We start from the raw sequence: 14,208 nt of genomic DNA, 5'->3' as shown, positions 1-14,208 counted from the left end.
GGACAGAGGAATTACCGCACTTGAAATGCAAGCCTTACCTTAATCTGAGTTGATTTACTGGTGCTGGGAAAACAAAACAAAACAAAACAAAACAAAACTTTTTTTGAAATATTAGCAAAAGGTTTACTCAACAGCACAGAATTTTATGAAGGTTTTATTTATTCTTATTCTTCAATTTAAGTTGAGATCAGCCAACAGAATGATAGTGAACGTATGAATATTTCTTAGGATACAATTAAATCTCTCCCTGAGGTAGAAACGGGAATTATTAGTAGCTGTTGTGAGGGTCAAGCAAAGTAATGAGAATCTACTTCAAAGTAGTTATTTCAAAATGCAGAAGAAAGCTATTTCTGAATAGTAAGCTCCTTTAAGCCATCAGGCATCCACATAATTTACTAATGTATATGAAATAAGATCTTTCACAGGCACACTGTAAAAAGCCCATAGTTAGTGACATCATGAGGAGTAAATGGTGCATGTATCTGAGTGCCTGATGGTGAAGTTTATGATTTTGGTGAAGCAGGATTGTGATTTGTGACTATTACTTTTCAGTGATATTTTTTCAACTGAATGGCAAGTTATGTTGTATACAGGGGAAAAAATAAAAATAAAAATAGGATGGTCTTCCAAAAACTGAGTCTGATACGTGTAGTTGTCCCTTATTAGAAAATGAGGCACAGTTGACCAAATTTGTCCTGATATACTGCTATTAAAACTTGCCAAGAGCTATACAAGGAATATATTTGTTCATTGAAAATATTTCTTGTCATTCCAATTTTATTCTCTTCTGCTCCTTGATTTTTTTTCCATGTCTTTACTTTGACTTATTTATCAAGCCTTCTCCCTAATCAGTTCTTGTGCCTCTTTTGTTTCTTTTTGCTACAGAATTTCTTTTTGTTAGTTTGTTTCTTTTTGTTAGCAGCATTATAACTTGATGATGTTTCACCAGTACTGTGAGACTCTGCTGCAAAATATGTTTTAAATTAAGCAAGGTAAACTGCTCATTCTCATAGGAATGTAGAAACACATGGTAACTCCTATTATTGCTGTTTCTCTCCGTCACTGTAGGTGCGTTTAATGATCACAGATGCTGCAAGACACAAGCTCCTTGTACTAACTGGACAGTGCTTTGAAAACACAGGAGAACTCATTCTTCAGTCAGGGTCCTTCTCCTTCCAGAACTTCATCGAGATCTTCACAGATCAAGAGGTGTGTTCATAAAAGTAACTTCCATTTATTGCCATGTGATGGCACAGGTTTCTAGAAGACCAAAAATGGCCTTCTGTGTTAGGTTGAATTTAGAGTTGGCAGCTTGATGCTGATGCTCTTTACTCTTCTTTCTTTAAAAACATATGCTTTCTTTAAAAACATCTATTTAATTTCCCTTTTTTTTTTTTTTTTTTTTTTTTTTAATGTGAGTTGCTTAACTAAAGAATTGCATTTTAATTTGGGGAATTGAGTTTTAACTTTGAGAAACAGGAAACCAGTGAACTTTTTAACAACGGAAGGAGATAGTGTTGCTTCTGAAATGTACAGGTTGTTATCTAAGGTGCACATACAAAGCAGGCAAATTTGACAAAGGTTCTTGCCTGTTGGCAGCTGAGTAGTAGGTGACATTAAGTAAGATAGAGACTGTCTGTTGGAACAGCTGGAGAATTTTGCACCACCTACCCGCTTGGCTTCTTTACCGTAGTGTTTAAAATCCAGCCAGAGAAATCTGTAAATTTTGTGATCTTTATACACCAAAAACACAAGTATACAACATACCAGTATTTAATGCTGTTTGTTTCATGGCTTGTTATTTTGCTGTCCTGCTTAATGTGCTGTGTCTGAAAGCTCCCATAGGGCAGGAGCCCATAGTAAACAAGCTGTCACACTTAATTTGGCTGCTGTGTAAATCATATATTTAGATAAACTATATGGCCATGTCCATAGGATTTTAGTTTCCAAAAGTAATTAGGAGAATTTCAGTGGAGTGATATTTGAAAGTTCAGTGCTGAAAAAGCAGAGTTTGCATTAACTCTGGTATGACCTTACTGTATCTATTTGATCATGTTCTCAAAGCCTCTTTGTTCTGCATGTGGTTGTAGGGTTAAGGATTCCTGCTGGAATTCCAGAACTGGATTCCTGCTCTCGGAAATGCATCTTGCACCTAAAAGTCAGTTTGCAGAGTTAATTTTCTGTGGAATTGCGAGACTGAGCTCCATGTGCTTCTGGCTAAGTAGGAACGCATGAACTACATGCAAAACCAGCGGCAAATCCTACTGTTACAGTTAATAAGCCAACAACAGTTGGCTGGAAAGCTGAGTGGTGATGTCTGGCAAGACACTAGAGCCAATGTGGGATTGCTGTGGGGCATGTGGGATATATTCCTTTGGCCCCAGGAAGGTTCCCATGGCTCATCTCTGCTAGTGGCAGCATGCTCACCAGCCAGCACGACTCTTTTAAAACATTGGCATCCAGCTTGTTGTCCCTGAGCCTTGGGCTCTCACTGCTTCTACACGTTTCAGAAACCCAAAGAAAGAACCTGATTCCCATACAGAAGCCTGCGAATGTGACATTTTTTCAATGCTGCCATCAATGGGAAATTTTCAGAGAGTCTACAAATTGGAAACAAGGTTAGAAAGAAAGGCTATAAAAAAAGTGGGCAGTGGTTTTTCAAATAGTGATTAAATTAAATAATTCCTATGCTGTCCTGACCCATAAGCACATAAGGTTTGATGAATATTATGCGAAGTTCATGTTTCTGGTTTCCGTCCCTTTTGTTTCACTGGACCAAACCTGAACTATGGTGATGGTATGTGCCTACAAATATGTGAAGAAGTATTTCCCTTCACCAGGGTGATACTCTTTTGAAGTCCAGTTCAGTAATCCATGTCTAGCTTGCAGACCTCCCTGCAGGCAATGCCTAAAAGCATTGTTTTCAATTTCTCCCGTGCCAGAGCATTGAAGATGTCCTATTGCACCACCTCTGCAACAACAGCTATCAGAGGAAAAACATTTTGTTATTGCCTTTGTGGTCCAGGCTATTAAGCGATGTTGTATGCTCTCTGAGCAGCCACCTTGCTGTCTGCCTTCTATGGCTGCAACACCTTAAAACTTGAGGATTCTTCAAAAGTGGTGTCCCAGTGCTTTAAAGATGTGGCCATCTTTAAATAGGTTCATAAATAGGTTTCTTTGCTTGCAGACTGACCTTCAATCCAGAGGAAGGAAAAAGCATTTGCATTTTTGTGTTATCAAATCATGTAAGCAGTGAAGCTGTCAATGCCCTTTGTGTCATCGTTGGAAATATAAATCCATTAAAGCTTTTACTGGGGCATTCCTGAGCTTGCTGTTCGTAACAGATATGATCTATGTCTGGAATTTTTTTTTCCAACTCTTCATTGGCCTGTGCTACCAATAGCTTAACAGCATGTGCATTATGTGTGCCAGCTTTTAAGAGGAAACAGAGATTGAATTTAGTGGTATGAAGCAGAAATCCAAATATGGTATTATATAAACTAGACAGGACTAACTGCGAACCTTGGGACAGTATATTCTTTAGCTCACTGTATTACTACATGATTTTCTGTCTATCCAGAAAGTTGGCCCTCCATGAGAAACAGTCTGTACACAAGTTATCACCTTATGTGTGCATTGGGCTTTGATTTATTCGCATAAAGGAAGTGATCTTTTACTACTTCTAATGCTCCCTAATAATGTATTTTCAACTCTGACTAGAGCGACAGCATAAGGACTATACTGAAGATCCTAAATCCATTTCAGAGTTGTGGTCTTTGCTGCCACTCTTATTTCTGTGATAAACAGCAGGAATGGATCTCCTATTTTCCTTGTCATTTATCCTCTCCCACCTTAACACCTTTTATTTTGCCTTTTTCTTTGTTCTTTTTCAGACAAAACCAAGTCTGACATACAAATGAAATTTATTTAGACTCCTATCAAATGGTTCAGATACTATGTAAGGCTGACAAAGAAAGATAGAAAATATTTATTTTCTGCTTTATTTAGGTACTGGTTGAATTATTTTTGTTTGGATAACAGCTACTGCATCTTTGATGAGTTTTATTTTTGGTAAATGCTGAAAATAAATAATGTAACACAAAGAAAGGAAGTTAGACATAAGCACACAGAGACCCACAGGGATCACTGCAATCAAACATCATTTTAATTTATATATATTTGTTTCTTCTGCTGATTGAGTTTGTGGTCCAAAACTTTCAAATTGTTCAGCTGTAGCATAATAGGAACTGTTCTTATAGCTTAAATGACAGTTGAGTCTCTGTAAAGAAGATAATGGTATTTTCCATGATACTGTGTGGGCATATTTTACACTGATGTTTTATATCTGAATTACTTCTTTAAAGAAGAGTTTTAAATAATTTGGTGTTTTCTTTGTTAAGAGCAAATAAGATAGAGATGGGCTGTGTTTTTCTAACTGGCAGAAGGTTTAAAATATGTTATACTTTTATACTTTAAAATGTGTTACATATTTGTTTGTGTACTGATCTGGAACAATTAAATATTGTTTTTTAGATCAGACTGGAACAGAAAAATAGCCTTACATACTATGGCATGTGGTGGTTTAATACCAATAGGTAGTTCAGCAATGCTCTCTCACTACCCCTCCTCAACAGAACAGGTGGAGAAAATATGATGAAAAAGGCTCATGGGTTGAGACAAGGACAGGGAGATCAATCACCAATTAGTGTCAAGGGCAAAACAGACTCAGCATAAAGGAGATTAATATTATTGCCTACTGCTAACAGATTAGCGGAGTGAGAACTAAAAGCAAACTAAGAACACCTTCACTCCATCCACCTCTTCTACCTCCTACCCCTGAGCAGCATAGTGAAATGGGGTTACAATAATTCTTCATCTTTGCTGTTCCTTCATGATCACTCTCTTCCCCAACTTCAGCATGGGGTCCCTCCCACGGGATGCCGTCCTTCACAAACTGAGCCTGCAGGGGCTGCCCACAGGCAGCAGCTCTTCAAGCACTGCTGCCACATGGCTCCATACCACGGGGTCCATCCATGCCCCAGGAGCAAACTGCTCCAGCACGGGTCCCCCTCGGGTGGGGGCAGCTCCCCCCAGACCCCCTGCTCCTGCGTGGGCTCCTCTCCACGGGCTGCAGCTCCGGCCCAGGGCCTGCTCCTGCTCCATGGGCCGCAGCCTCCTCCAGGCCACATCCACCTGCTCCACCGGGGGCTCCTCCACCCATGGGGGGGCTGCAGCATGGAGATCTGCTCCATGTGGGACCCGTGGGCTGCAGGGGGACAGCCTGCTCCACCAGGGGCCTCTCCCTGCACAGGCTGCAGGGGAACTGCTGCTGCTTGCCTGCAGCACCTCCTGCCCTCCTGCTGCACTCACCTGGGGGCTGCAGGGCTGCGTCTCACTCCTCTCTCTCCCAGCTGCTGTAGCACACCATTATTCCCTTTCTTCAATCTGCTTTCCCAGAGGCCCAACCAGCATCACTCATTGTCTTAGCTCTGGCCAGTGGTGGGTTCTTCTTGGAACCAGATCGAGCTGGCTCTGATCTGACATGGGAGAAGCTGCTGGGTTCTGCTTACAGAGGTCACCCCTGCAGCAACCTGCTACCAAAACCTTGCTAAATGAGCCCAGTACAGCCTGTTCAGAGGATGTGCTGTTTCCCATAGGTATTTGAATGGCTCTTCCAGATTGACTGGAGCAGCACAGAGGCTCATGAGCCAGTGGCAGAGATAGTGGCAGCACTTGCAGTTTTAAACTCATAGCTCTCATCCCCTCTGAATATAAAAGCTTCTACTGTCCTTCTATAAAGGGTGAAGGAAGGATGGGAGAACCTTGGGGTAATTTCCTCCTTTGGGCAGAGAGGAAGGGATCAGGAGAAAGCAGTTCCTTTGTATTTAAAAGTAATAATAATAATACAGCAGTAAACTAATAGTGTATATAAGTTCCTTTGGCTTCTAGGATGGGTACTCACCAGTGAAGAAGGTCTAACAAAAGTCTTATCTGATTAGATAATATCATGTTCTGTCATTAATTATCATTAAAAATTAATTTATGTTTATCTTCTTGTCTTTTTGTTTCACAACCCTAGATTGGTGAATTATTGAGCACCACACATCCTGCCAACAAAGCCAGCTTAACTCTTTTCTGCCCTGAGGAAGGGGACTGGAAAAATTCCAATCTTGATCGACACAACCTTCAAGACTTCATTAACATTAAGCTCAACTCATCTTCCATATTGCCTGAAATGGAAGGACTTTCTGAATTTACAGAGTATCTGTCAGAATCGGTAGAAGTGCCATCACCCTTTGACATTTTGGAACCTCCAACCTCAGGAGGCTTCTTGAAACTCTCCAAACCCTGCTGTTATATTTTCCCGGGTGGAAGAGGAGACTCTGCATTGTTTGCAGTGAATGGATTCAACATGCTTATCAATGGAGGATCTGAAAGAAAATCTTGCTTTTGGAAGCTTATCCGGCATTTGGACAGGGTAGATTCTATTCTACTCACTCACATCGGAGATGATAACCTGCCAGGAATCAATAGCATGCTTCAGAGAAAAATAGCTGAATTAGAAGAGGAGCAGTCTCAAGGGTCTACTACCAACAGTGACTGGATGAAAAATCTGATCTCACCTGATTTAGGAGTTGTATTCCTTAATGTACCTGAGAACCTGAAGAATCTGGATCCTAACATTAGAGTTAAAAGGAGTGTCGAAGAAGCTTGCTTTACACTCCAGTATTTAAATAAATTGTCTATGAAACCAGAACCTCTTTTCAGAAATGTGGGAAATACCATTGACCCCATTATTTTATTTCAGAAAATGGGAGTTGGCAAACTTGAGATGTATGTGCTTAATCCTGTCAAAAGTAGCAAAGAGATGCAATATTTTATGCAACAGTGGAGTGGTACTAACAGAGATAAAGCTGAATTTCTGCTACCAAACGGCCAAGAACTAGACATTCCATTATCCTATTTCACTTCTGTTTCATCCCTGATTGTGTGGCATCCAGCTAATCCTGCAGAAAAAATAATTCGAGTTCTGTTTCCTGGAAACAGCACCCAGTATAATATTCTAGAAGGACTAGAAAAGCTCAAACACTTGGACTTCCTTAAACAGCCAATGGTTACACAAAAAGACCTAACTGGAAACATTGCTAGTCCAGCTGTGAAACAAGCAAAGTTGAAACAGCGAGCTGACAGCAAGGAGAGTCTCAAGCCTGCTGCAAAGACACCACCAAGCAAGACTGCCAGAAAAGAATCTAAAGAAGAAACTCCAGAGCCTGCAAAGCCTAGTCCAGCACCAGAAAAGACTCCGAAATTAGAAAGCAAAGAAAAAGTTCCAGTTAAAAAAGAGAAACCAGCAAAACCAGAAGCCAAACCTATAGTGGCAGAAAAAGATATAACAAGTAAGGAAGAACAATTACTGAAATCTGAAACTCCTGAAAAACAAGCTACAGATGTAAAACCAAAAGTGACAAAGGAGAAACCAGTGAAAAAGGAAGTCAAAGCAAAAGCTGAAGAAAAGAAAGAGGAAAAAGAAAAAACAAAGAAAGAGGTTGCTAAAAAGGAGGAGAAAACTCCCATCAAAAAAGAGGAAAAACCCAAAAAAGAAGAGATCAAGAAAGAAGTTAAAAAAGAGGTGAAAAAGGAGGAGAAGAAGGAAATTAAGAAGGAAGTGAAGAAAGAAGCTCCACCAAAGGAAGTGAAGAAAGAAGCTAAAAAAGAAGAGAAAAAAGAAGTTAAGAAGGAAGAAAAAGAAGCCAAAAAGGACATCAAAAAGGTTCCTAAAGAAACAAAGAAGACACCCACTCCTTCAGCTGAAACCAAAAAGCCAGCAGCAAAACCTAAACCACAAAAGAAGGAGGAACCTGCTAAAAAAGAAGCAGTACCTGCTGGAAAACCAAAGGAAAAGGGAAAAATTAAGACTGTGAAGAAGGAGATCAAAGTCAGTGGAGCACAAGCTGCCCTTGCAGCCGTTGGAGCTGCTGCCACAACAGTAGCTGCTGTAGCAGCTGCAGAAATTACAGCTAGCGGAAAAGAACTTGAGGCAGAGAGGTCCCTTATGTCTTCACCAGAAGATTTAACAAAGGATTTTGAAGAATTAAAAGCTGAAGAAGTGGAAACAATAAAAACAACAAAACCTCAGGTTGCACTCATTGAGGATGAATTGAAGCTCTCCGGCAAAGAACAAAAAGAGGCCTTTGATATCCAAAAGGAAAAATTAGACAATGAAGGACCTGCTGAGTCCTCTGATGAAGGCATAACTACCACAGAGGCTGAGGGTGAGTGTGGACAGACACCTGAAGAATTAGAACCTGTGGAAAAGCACAGGGTTGATGACAATGAAAAGTTTGAAGATGAGGGAACTGGCCTGGAAGAATCATCTGAAGCAGGAGATTATGAGGAGAAGGCAGAGACAGAAGAAGCTGAAGAACGAGGTGAAGATGAGGAAGAAAAGACACCACTTGACACCACAAAACCATACATGGAAGAAGCAAGAAAAGTGGGTAAGAGTGCAGAAGAAATAATGGCTGAAACAGATGCTAATATCAAAGATGAAAAATATATCGAAAAGGCAGATTATGAGGCATCAGATGAACGGGCTGAGGAGGACAGGGAAGAAGCAGTAGAAAAGGCAGAAACTGAAGAGACTGAAGAAGAAGAAGAAGACAAAGCAGAAGACATCAGAGATGAAGAGGAGACTGAAAAAATAGAAGCTGAAGAAGACTATGTGATGGCTGTGGTAGACAAAGCTGCAGAAGCTGGTGAAGTTGAAGATAAATATGGCCTACTCATTATTACACCAACAAAACGCTCAGAGCCTCAGTCTCCAGCAGTTGAACCAGCCTCTTCAATCCATGATGAGACATTACCTGGTGGTTCAGAAAGTGAAGCCACTGTTTCTGATGAAGAAAATAGAGAAGATCAACCTGAGGAATTCACTGCTACTTCGGGTTATACACAGTCTACCATTGAAATATCTAGTGAACCGACTCCAATGGATGAAATGTCTACGCCCCGGGATGTTATGAGTGATGAAACTAACAATGAGGAAAGTGAGTCACCGTCTCAGGAGTATGTGAATATTACCAAGTACGAGACATCACTGTACTCTCAAGAGTTTGGTAGGCCTAAACTTTCTCCACTTCCAGATGCTCTTAATGGATTATCAGAAGGATCCAAAACAGAGGCCACAGAAGGTAAAGACTATAATGCCTCAGCTTCTACCATCTCACCACCTTCTTCATTAGAGGAAGACAAATTCTGCAAATCTGTGTTCCAGGATGTGTACCGGCAAAAAGAAAGTGAAATCCAAGGCACTGCCAAATTAGAAATCAAAGAAACCTGTCCAGAAGATGTTTCTGGAAAACTTAGTCCAGCCAAGAGTCCAGCTGATAGTTTGTCCCCTCCATCACCAGTTGCCAAAACACCACTGGGTGAACGCAGTGTCAACTTTTCACTCATTCCTAATGAGATCAAGGTCTTGGCTGAGCCTGCCCCCGTTGCTGCATTGCCCAGTGTACGTCAAGAAGTTGCTGAAGAGCACTGTGCAAGCCCTGAAGATAAAACATTAGAAGTAGCATCTCCCTCACAGTCTGCTGCTGGTAGTGCTGGTCACACACCTTATTATCAGTCTCCCACTGATGAAAAATCCAGTCAGCTTCCCTCTGAAACAAGTGAAAAGTCAACAGAAGCTCCAGTTAGCTTTGAATTCAGCGAAGTCAAAGATGAGTCTGCAAAACCCAGAATAAGCCCAATGGATGAGCCTGTGCCAGATTCAGAATCTCCTATTGAAAAGGTTCTCTCACCTCTACGGAGTCCACCACTGATAGGTTCAGAGACCACTTATGATACATTTTTGAGTGCTGATGTAAAGTCTCCCACCAGAGATTATGGAAGTCCTTCTGAGGGGAAACCTGAAAAAGAAAAATCACCAGTTCAAATGAGCCCAGCTTCTGAAGCCAGCTCAGTGGGGCTTTTCCAAGAAAAACAAGATGAAAAAAGCATGGAGTTTATGGTAATTAAGGAAGGCTTCAGCCTAGAGAGAAGAATGGAGGATACAGAACCCAGCAGCTCCCAGTCTTCACTGGTCTTGGATGAGAGGAAGTTGACGGGTGATCTCTCACCTACTCAAATAGATATCAGTCAGTTTGGTTCCTTAAAAGAGGACACAAAAATGTCAATTTCTGAAGGCACTGTTTCTGATAAGTCTGCAACTCCTGTTGATGAGGTCGTAGCAGAAGACACATATTCTCATATTGAAGGAGTAGCTTCTGTCTCCACAGCATCTGTTGCTACTAGTTCATTTCCAGAACCAACTACTGATGATGTATCCCCCTCTTTGCATGCTGAGGTTGGATCTCCCCACTCAACAGAAGTTGACGATTCCCTTTCAGTGTCAGTTGTACAAACACCAACAACATTTCAGGAAACAGAAATGTCTCCGTCTAAGGAGGAGTGCCCAAGGCCTATGTCAATTTCTCCACCAGATTTCTCACCTAAAACTGCAAAATCAAGAACCCCAGTGCATGATCACAGATCTCCTGAACAGTCAACTATGTCAGTAGAATTTGGTCAGGAATCCCCTGAGCAGTCTTTAGCAATGGATTTCAGCAGGCAATCTCCTGAATATCCTCCTGTAGGCACTAGCATACATCATATATCTGAAAATGGACCAACAGAAGTAGATTATAGCCCTTCAGATATACAGGAGCCTACTTTTGCACGGAAGATTTCGCCTGTGGAGCAGACATCTTACTCTCAAGAGAAGGATATTTCAGAAATTATTTCAGTTTCTCAAATTGAAGCTTCATCTTCAAGTTCATCAGCTCATACTCCTTCCCAGGTAACTTCTCCACTGCCAGAGGAAACATTTGCAGGTGCCGCTCCACCCAGAGATATGTCACTTCATTCTTCTCTTACCTCAGAAAAGGTGCAGAGCCTAGGAGAAAAGCTGTCACCAAAGTCTGATCTATCTCCATTAAGTCCAAGGGAATCTTCTCCTCTATACTCTCCTAGTTTTCCAGATTCGCCTCCTGCAGTCACAGAAGCAGTGTCAGCTAGTCATGCATCTTCATTGTCATTGCAAGTGTCCTCTGACAAAGCCTTTGGTTACCAGGCTGTGACATTACAGGAACCCCTAGAAAAGCACAGCCCAGAACCTTTATTCAGCCCAGAAAAAGAAGATTCAGAGAAAAGCAGCAGGTCACCAGAGGAACTTAGTTATTCTTATGAGGCCACAGAAAAAACTGCTAGATCACCAGAAGATATTAGCTACTCCTATGAGGCAGTTGGAAAATCTACTAAATCGCCTGAAGCCACAGATTATTCCTATGAGACAACAGGGAAAACTTCTAGGTCACCTGAAGCCACAGATTACTCCTATGAGATGACAGGGAAAACCACCAGGTCACCAGGGGACACAGATTACTCCTACGAGATGACAGGGAAAGCCACCAGGTCACCTGGTGAAACAGATTATTCCTATGATATGACAGGAAAAACCACCAGGTCACCTGGGGACACAGATTATTCCTATGAGACAACAGGCAAAACCACCAGATCACCTGAGGCCACAGATTATTCCTATGAGATAATTGGGAAAACCACCAAATCACTTGACGTCACAGATTATTCCTATGAGAGAATTGGGAAAGCTACCAAATCACTTGATGCTATGGATTATTCATTTGAGGCAACAGGGAAAACCACTAAGTCACCAGAAGCCATGGACTACTGCTATGAGACAACTGGGAGAACCACCAGGTCACCAGAGGCCACAGCTTACTCCTACGAGACAACTGGAAAATCCACCAGCTCACCTGAAGCCACAGATTATTCATTTGAGACAACTGAGCAAGCCACCAGGTCACCTGAACCTACCAGCTATTCCTATGAAGCAAGTGCACATTTTACTCCAGGAAAATCATTAGCAGAATCTCGTCAAGATGTTGATTTATGCCTTGTGTCCTCCTGCGAATATAAGCATCCTAAAACTGAACTTTCACCTTCATTTATCAACCCTAATCCCCTTGAGTGGTTTGCAAGTGAAGAGCAGTCTCAAGATCAAGAAAAGCCATTAACTCAGTCTGGGGGAGCCCAGCCACCCTCCGGGGGAAAGCAGCAGGGACGGCAGTGTGATGAAACACCTCCCACTTCAGTGAGCGAGTCTGCCCCATCTCAGACGGATTCAGATGTTCCCCCTGAGACTGAGGAATGCCCTTCCATCACTGCAGATGCTAACATTGACTCGGAAGATGAGTCAGAAACCATTCCAACAGACAAGACAATTACATACAAACACATTGACCCACCACCGGTCCCGATGCAGGATCGCAGCCCTTCCCCTAGGCACCCTGATGTCTCCATGGTTGATCCAGAGGCTTTGCCTGTTGACCAGAATCTGGGTAAACCTTTAAAGAAGGACCTCAAGGAAAAGACGAAAACAAAAAAACAAGGTACTAAGACCAAGTCATCTTCTCCTGTTAAAAAAAGTGATGGTAAATCAAAACAAGTGGCTTCACCAAAGCCAGCTGTGAAAGAATCTTTAGAAAAAACTTCCAAAACAGCTTCTCCAAAAAAGAAGGAGTCTGTGGAGAAGGCAACCAAAAATATCTCTAATCCAGAAGTAAAGTCCCGAGTAGAAGAGAAAGATAAGGACACCAAGAATGCAGCAAATACAACAGCATCCAAGTCAGCAAAGACCGCAACCACAGGTAAAAGCACATAAGAGCTCTCTAGTTGTTAAGATAGTGAAGTTAGATTGCCTTTATACCAGTTGAGAATGTGGTTTTCAGCAAACCCCCAAAGAAAGTCCATGTTTTAGATACAAGCACAGTATGTAAACGACCCATTTAAATGAATGAAATTCTCTGACTTAATTCTTTTAATCTGAGAAACTTGATGTGTCAGTTTGCAGAGATGTAAAGAATTAGTTCAAGTACCTCAAGTATAAAAAAGCTTAGTACCAGCTGTCTAAATTGTTAACTGACTAATAGAATTAAAAGTACTACTCTTGTAGGTTAAGTGAAATTAGCAGTGGAGTGGTCCACTTTATTCATTTCCAGAATTATGTAGGCACAATGCTCTTAATATAAACTAACACAGTTTAATGTTGTAAGAGGCGAGGTGCTGTAGGACATCGGATGCTTTTATTACTTTGCTGGATTATTTTTAAAAAGAGTATTTAAAAAAATTATAACAGTAGTAAGAGCACTTTCAGTGAGCTAAGCATGTATATCACATAATCCGGTTAAAGTCTTATGCCATCAATGATGACTCAACATGTGGAAAGTTAATGTCATTTTGAATGACTGTTGTGCCTTCTAAGTAGTAATAAAATACATATTAAATTACTGAAGAAGGCATTGTGCTAATAGGTTGTTTCCAGCAGATCTTATTACAGAGTTTTGAGGATACTCTGATTTTACTGTTATCAACAGGACTGAAATTTCTTGAAAGCTTTTTACTCCCAGCAGGTCTGGGATTCAGTACAAGCAAACCAACATTCATGTCCATAGCTCTCCCATTTGAAGTAGTCCACTGTTCATTTCTTATACCATAGTTCGCATGTCTCTGTTAGTAGATGCCTTTCAAAACAGCAGTTTAGTTCCTCATGCTGTACATTTCTCTAGAACTTTAGTTCCATATTAGATTATTTTTCCTTGAAGCATATTTCCCAGGCATATACTAGAGCTTAAGACAAGACTCTTATTTGATATTGACATTTAGGTTTAAAGTAAAATGCCCAATATTGTACTCAAAGTTAGTGTCCACAATTCCAGAAGATGTATCATTGATATATTTTATTATTATTATTATTATTATTATTATTATTATTATTATTATTATTATTATTATTATTATTATTATTGTGATAAAAGATGGTAAAAGATTTTGTAACATACCCAATGGTTAAAAATGCTCTAATTCAGGAAATATTTTCATATTATAATGCTTGTTTGGCATATTGTCCTCTGATGAATATCAGATCAAGATAGACAATTCTAATGGACTTTTCTGGCCTTTCAATATGTGACCCTAAATAAAGGATACTGCTCAGATAATTTAGTTTTCCAAACTTCATCCTCTATAACATCACAAGGAGGCTAGTAATCAATAAATGGCCATTATCTGAATACGATTACTGATTGAACCCTCATTGCCAGTTCACATTGTGATCCAGTGTATGACAAAAGCAGGTTTTTTGTAACTATG

At 40.7% G+C, this 14,208-nt stretch overlaps 1 protein-coding gene across 1 annotated transcript in view; it reads left to right on the top strand.

The window, feature by feature from the left end:
• The window catches only part of MAP1B (microtubule associated protein 1B), a 71,409-nt gene that overhangs the window by 50,980 nt on the left and 6,221 nt on the right, over positions 1–14,208 (top strand). Inside the window, exons 4-5 of the mRNA XM_068666160.1 lie at positions 1,069–1,209; positions 6,080–12,707. Coding sequence (XP_068522261.1) covers positions 1,069–1,209; positions 6,080–12,707 — 6,769 coding nt within the window. The remainder of the gene's footprint in view (positions 1–1,068; positions 1,210–6,079; positions 12,708–14,208) is intronic.

This window comes from Anas acuta, chromosome Z (genome assembly GCF_963932015.1).
Source record: "Anas acuta chromosome Z, bAnaAcu1.1, whole genome shotgun sequence".
In the NCBI taxonomy this organism is placed as follows: Eukaryota; Metazoa; Chordata; class Aves; order Anseriformes; family Anatidae; genus Anas; species Anas acuta.
This window is presented reverse-complemented; position numbering and strand designations above follow the sequence as displayed.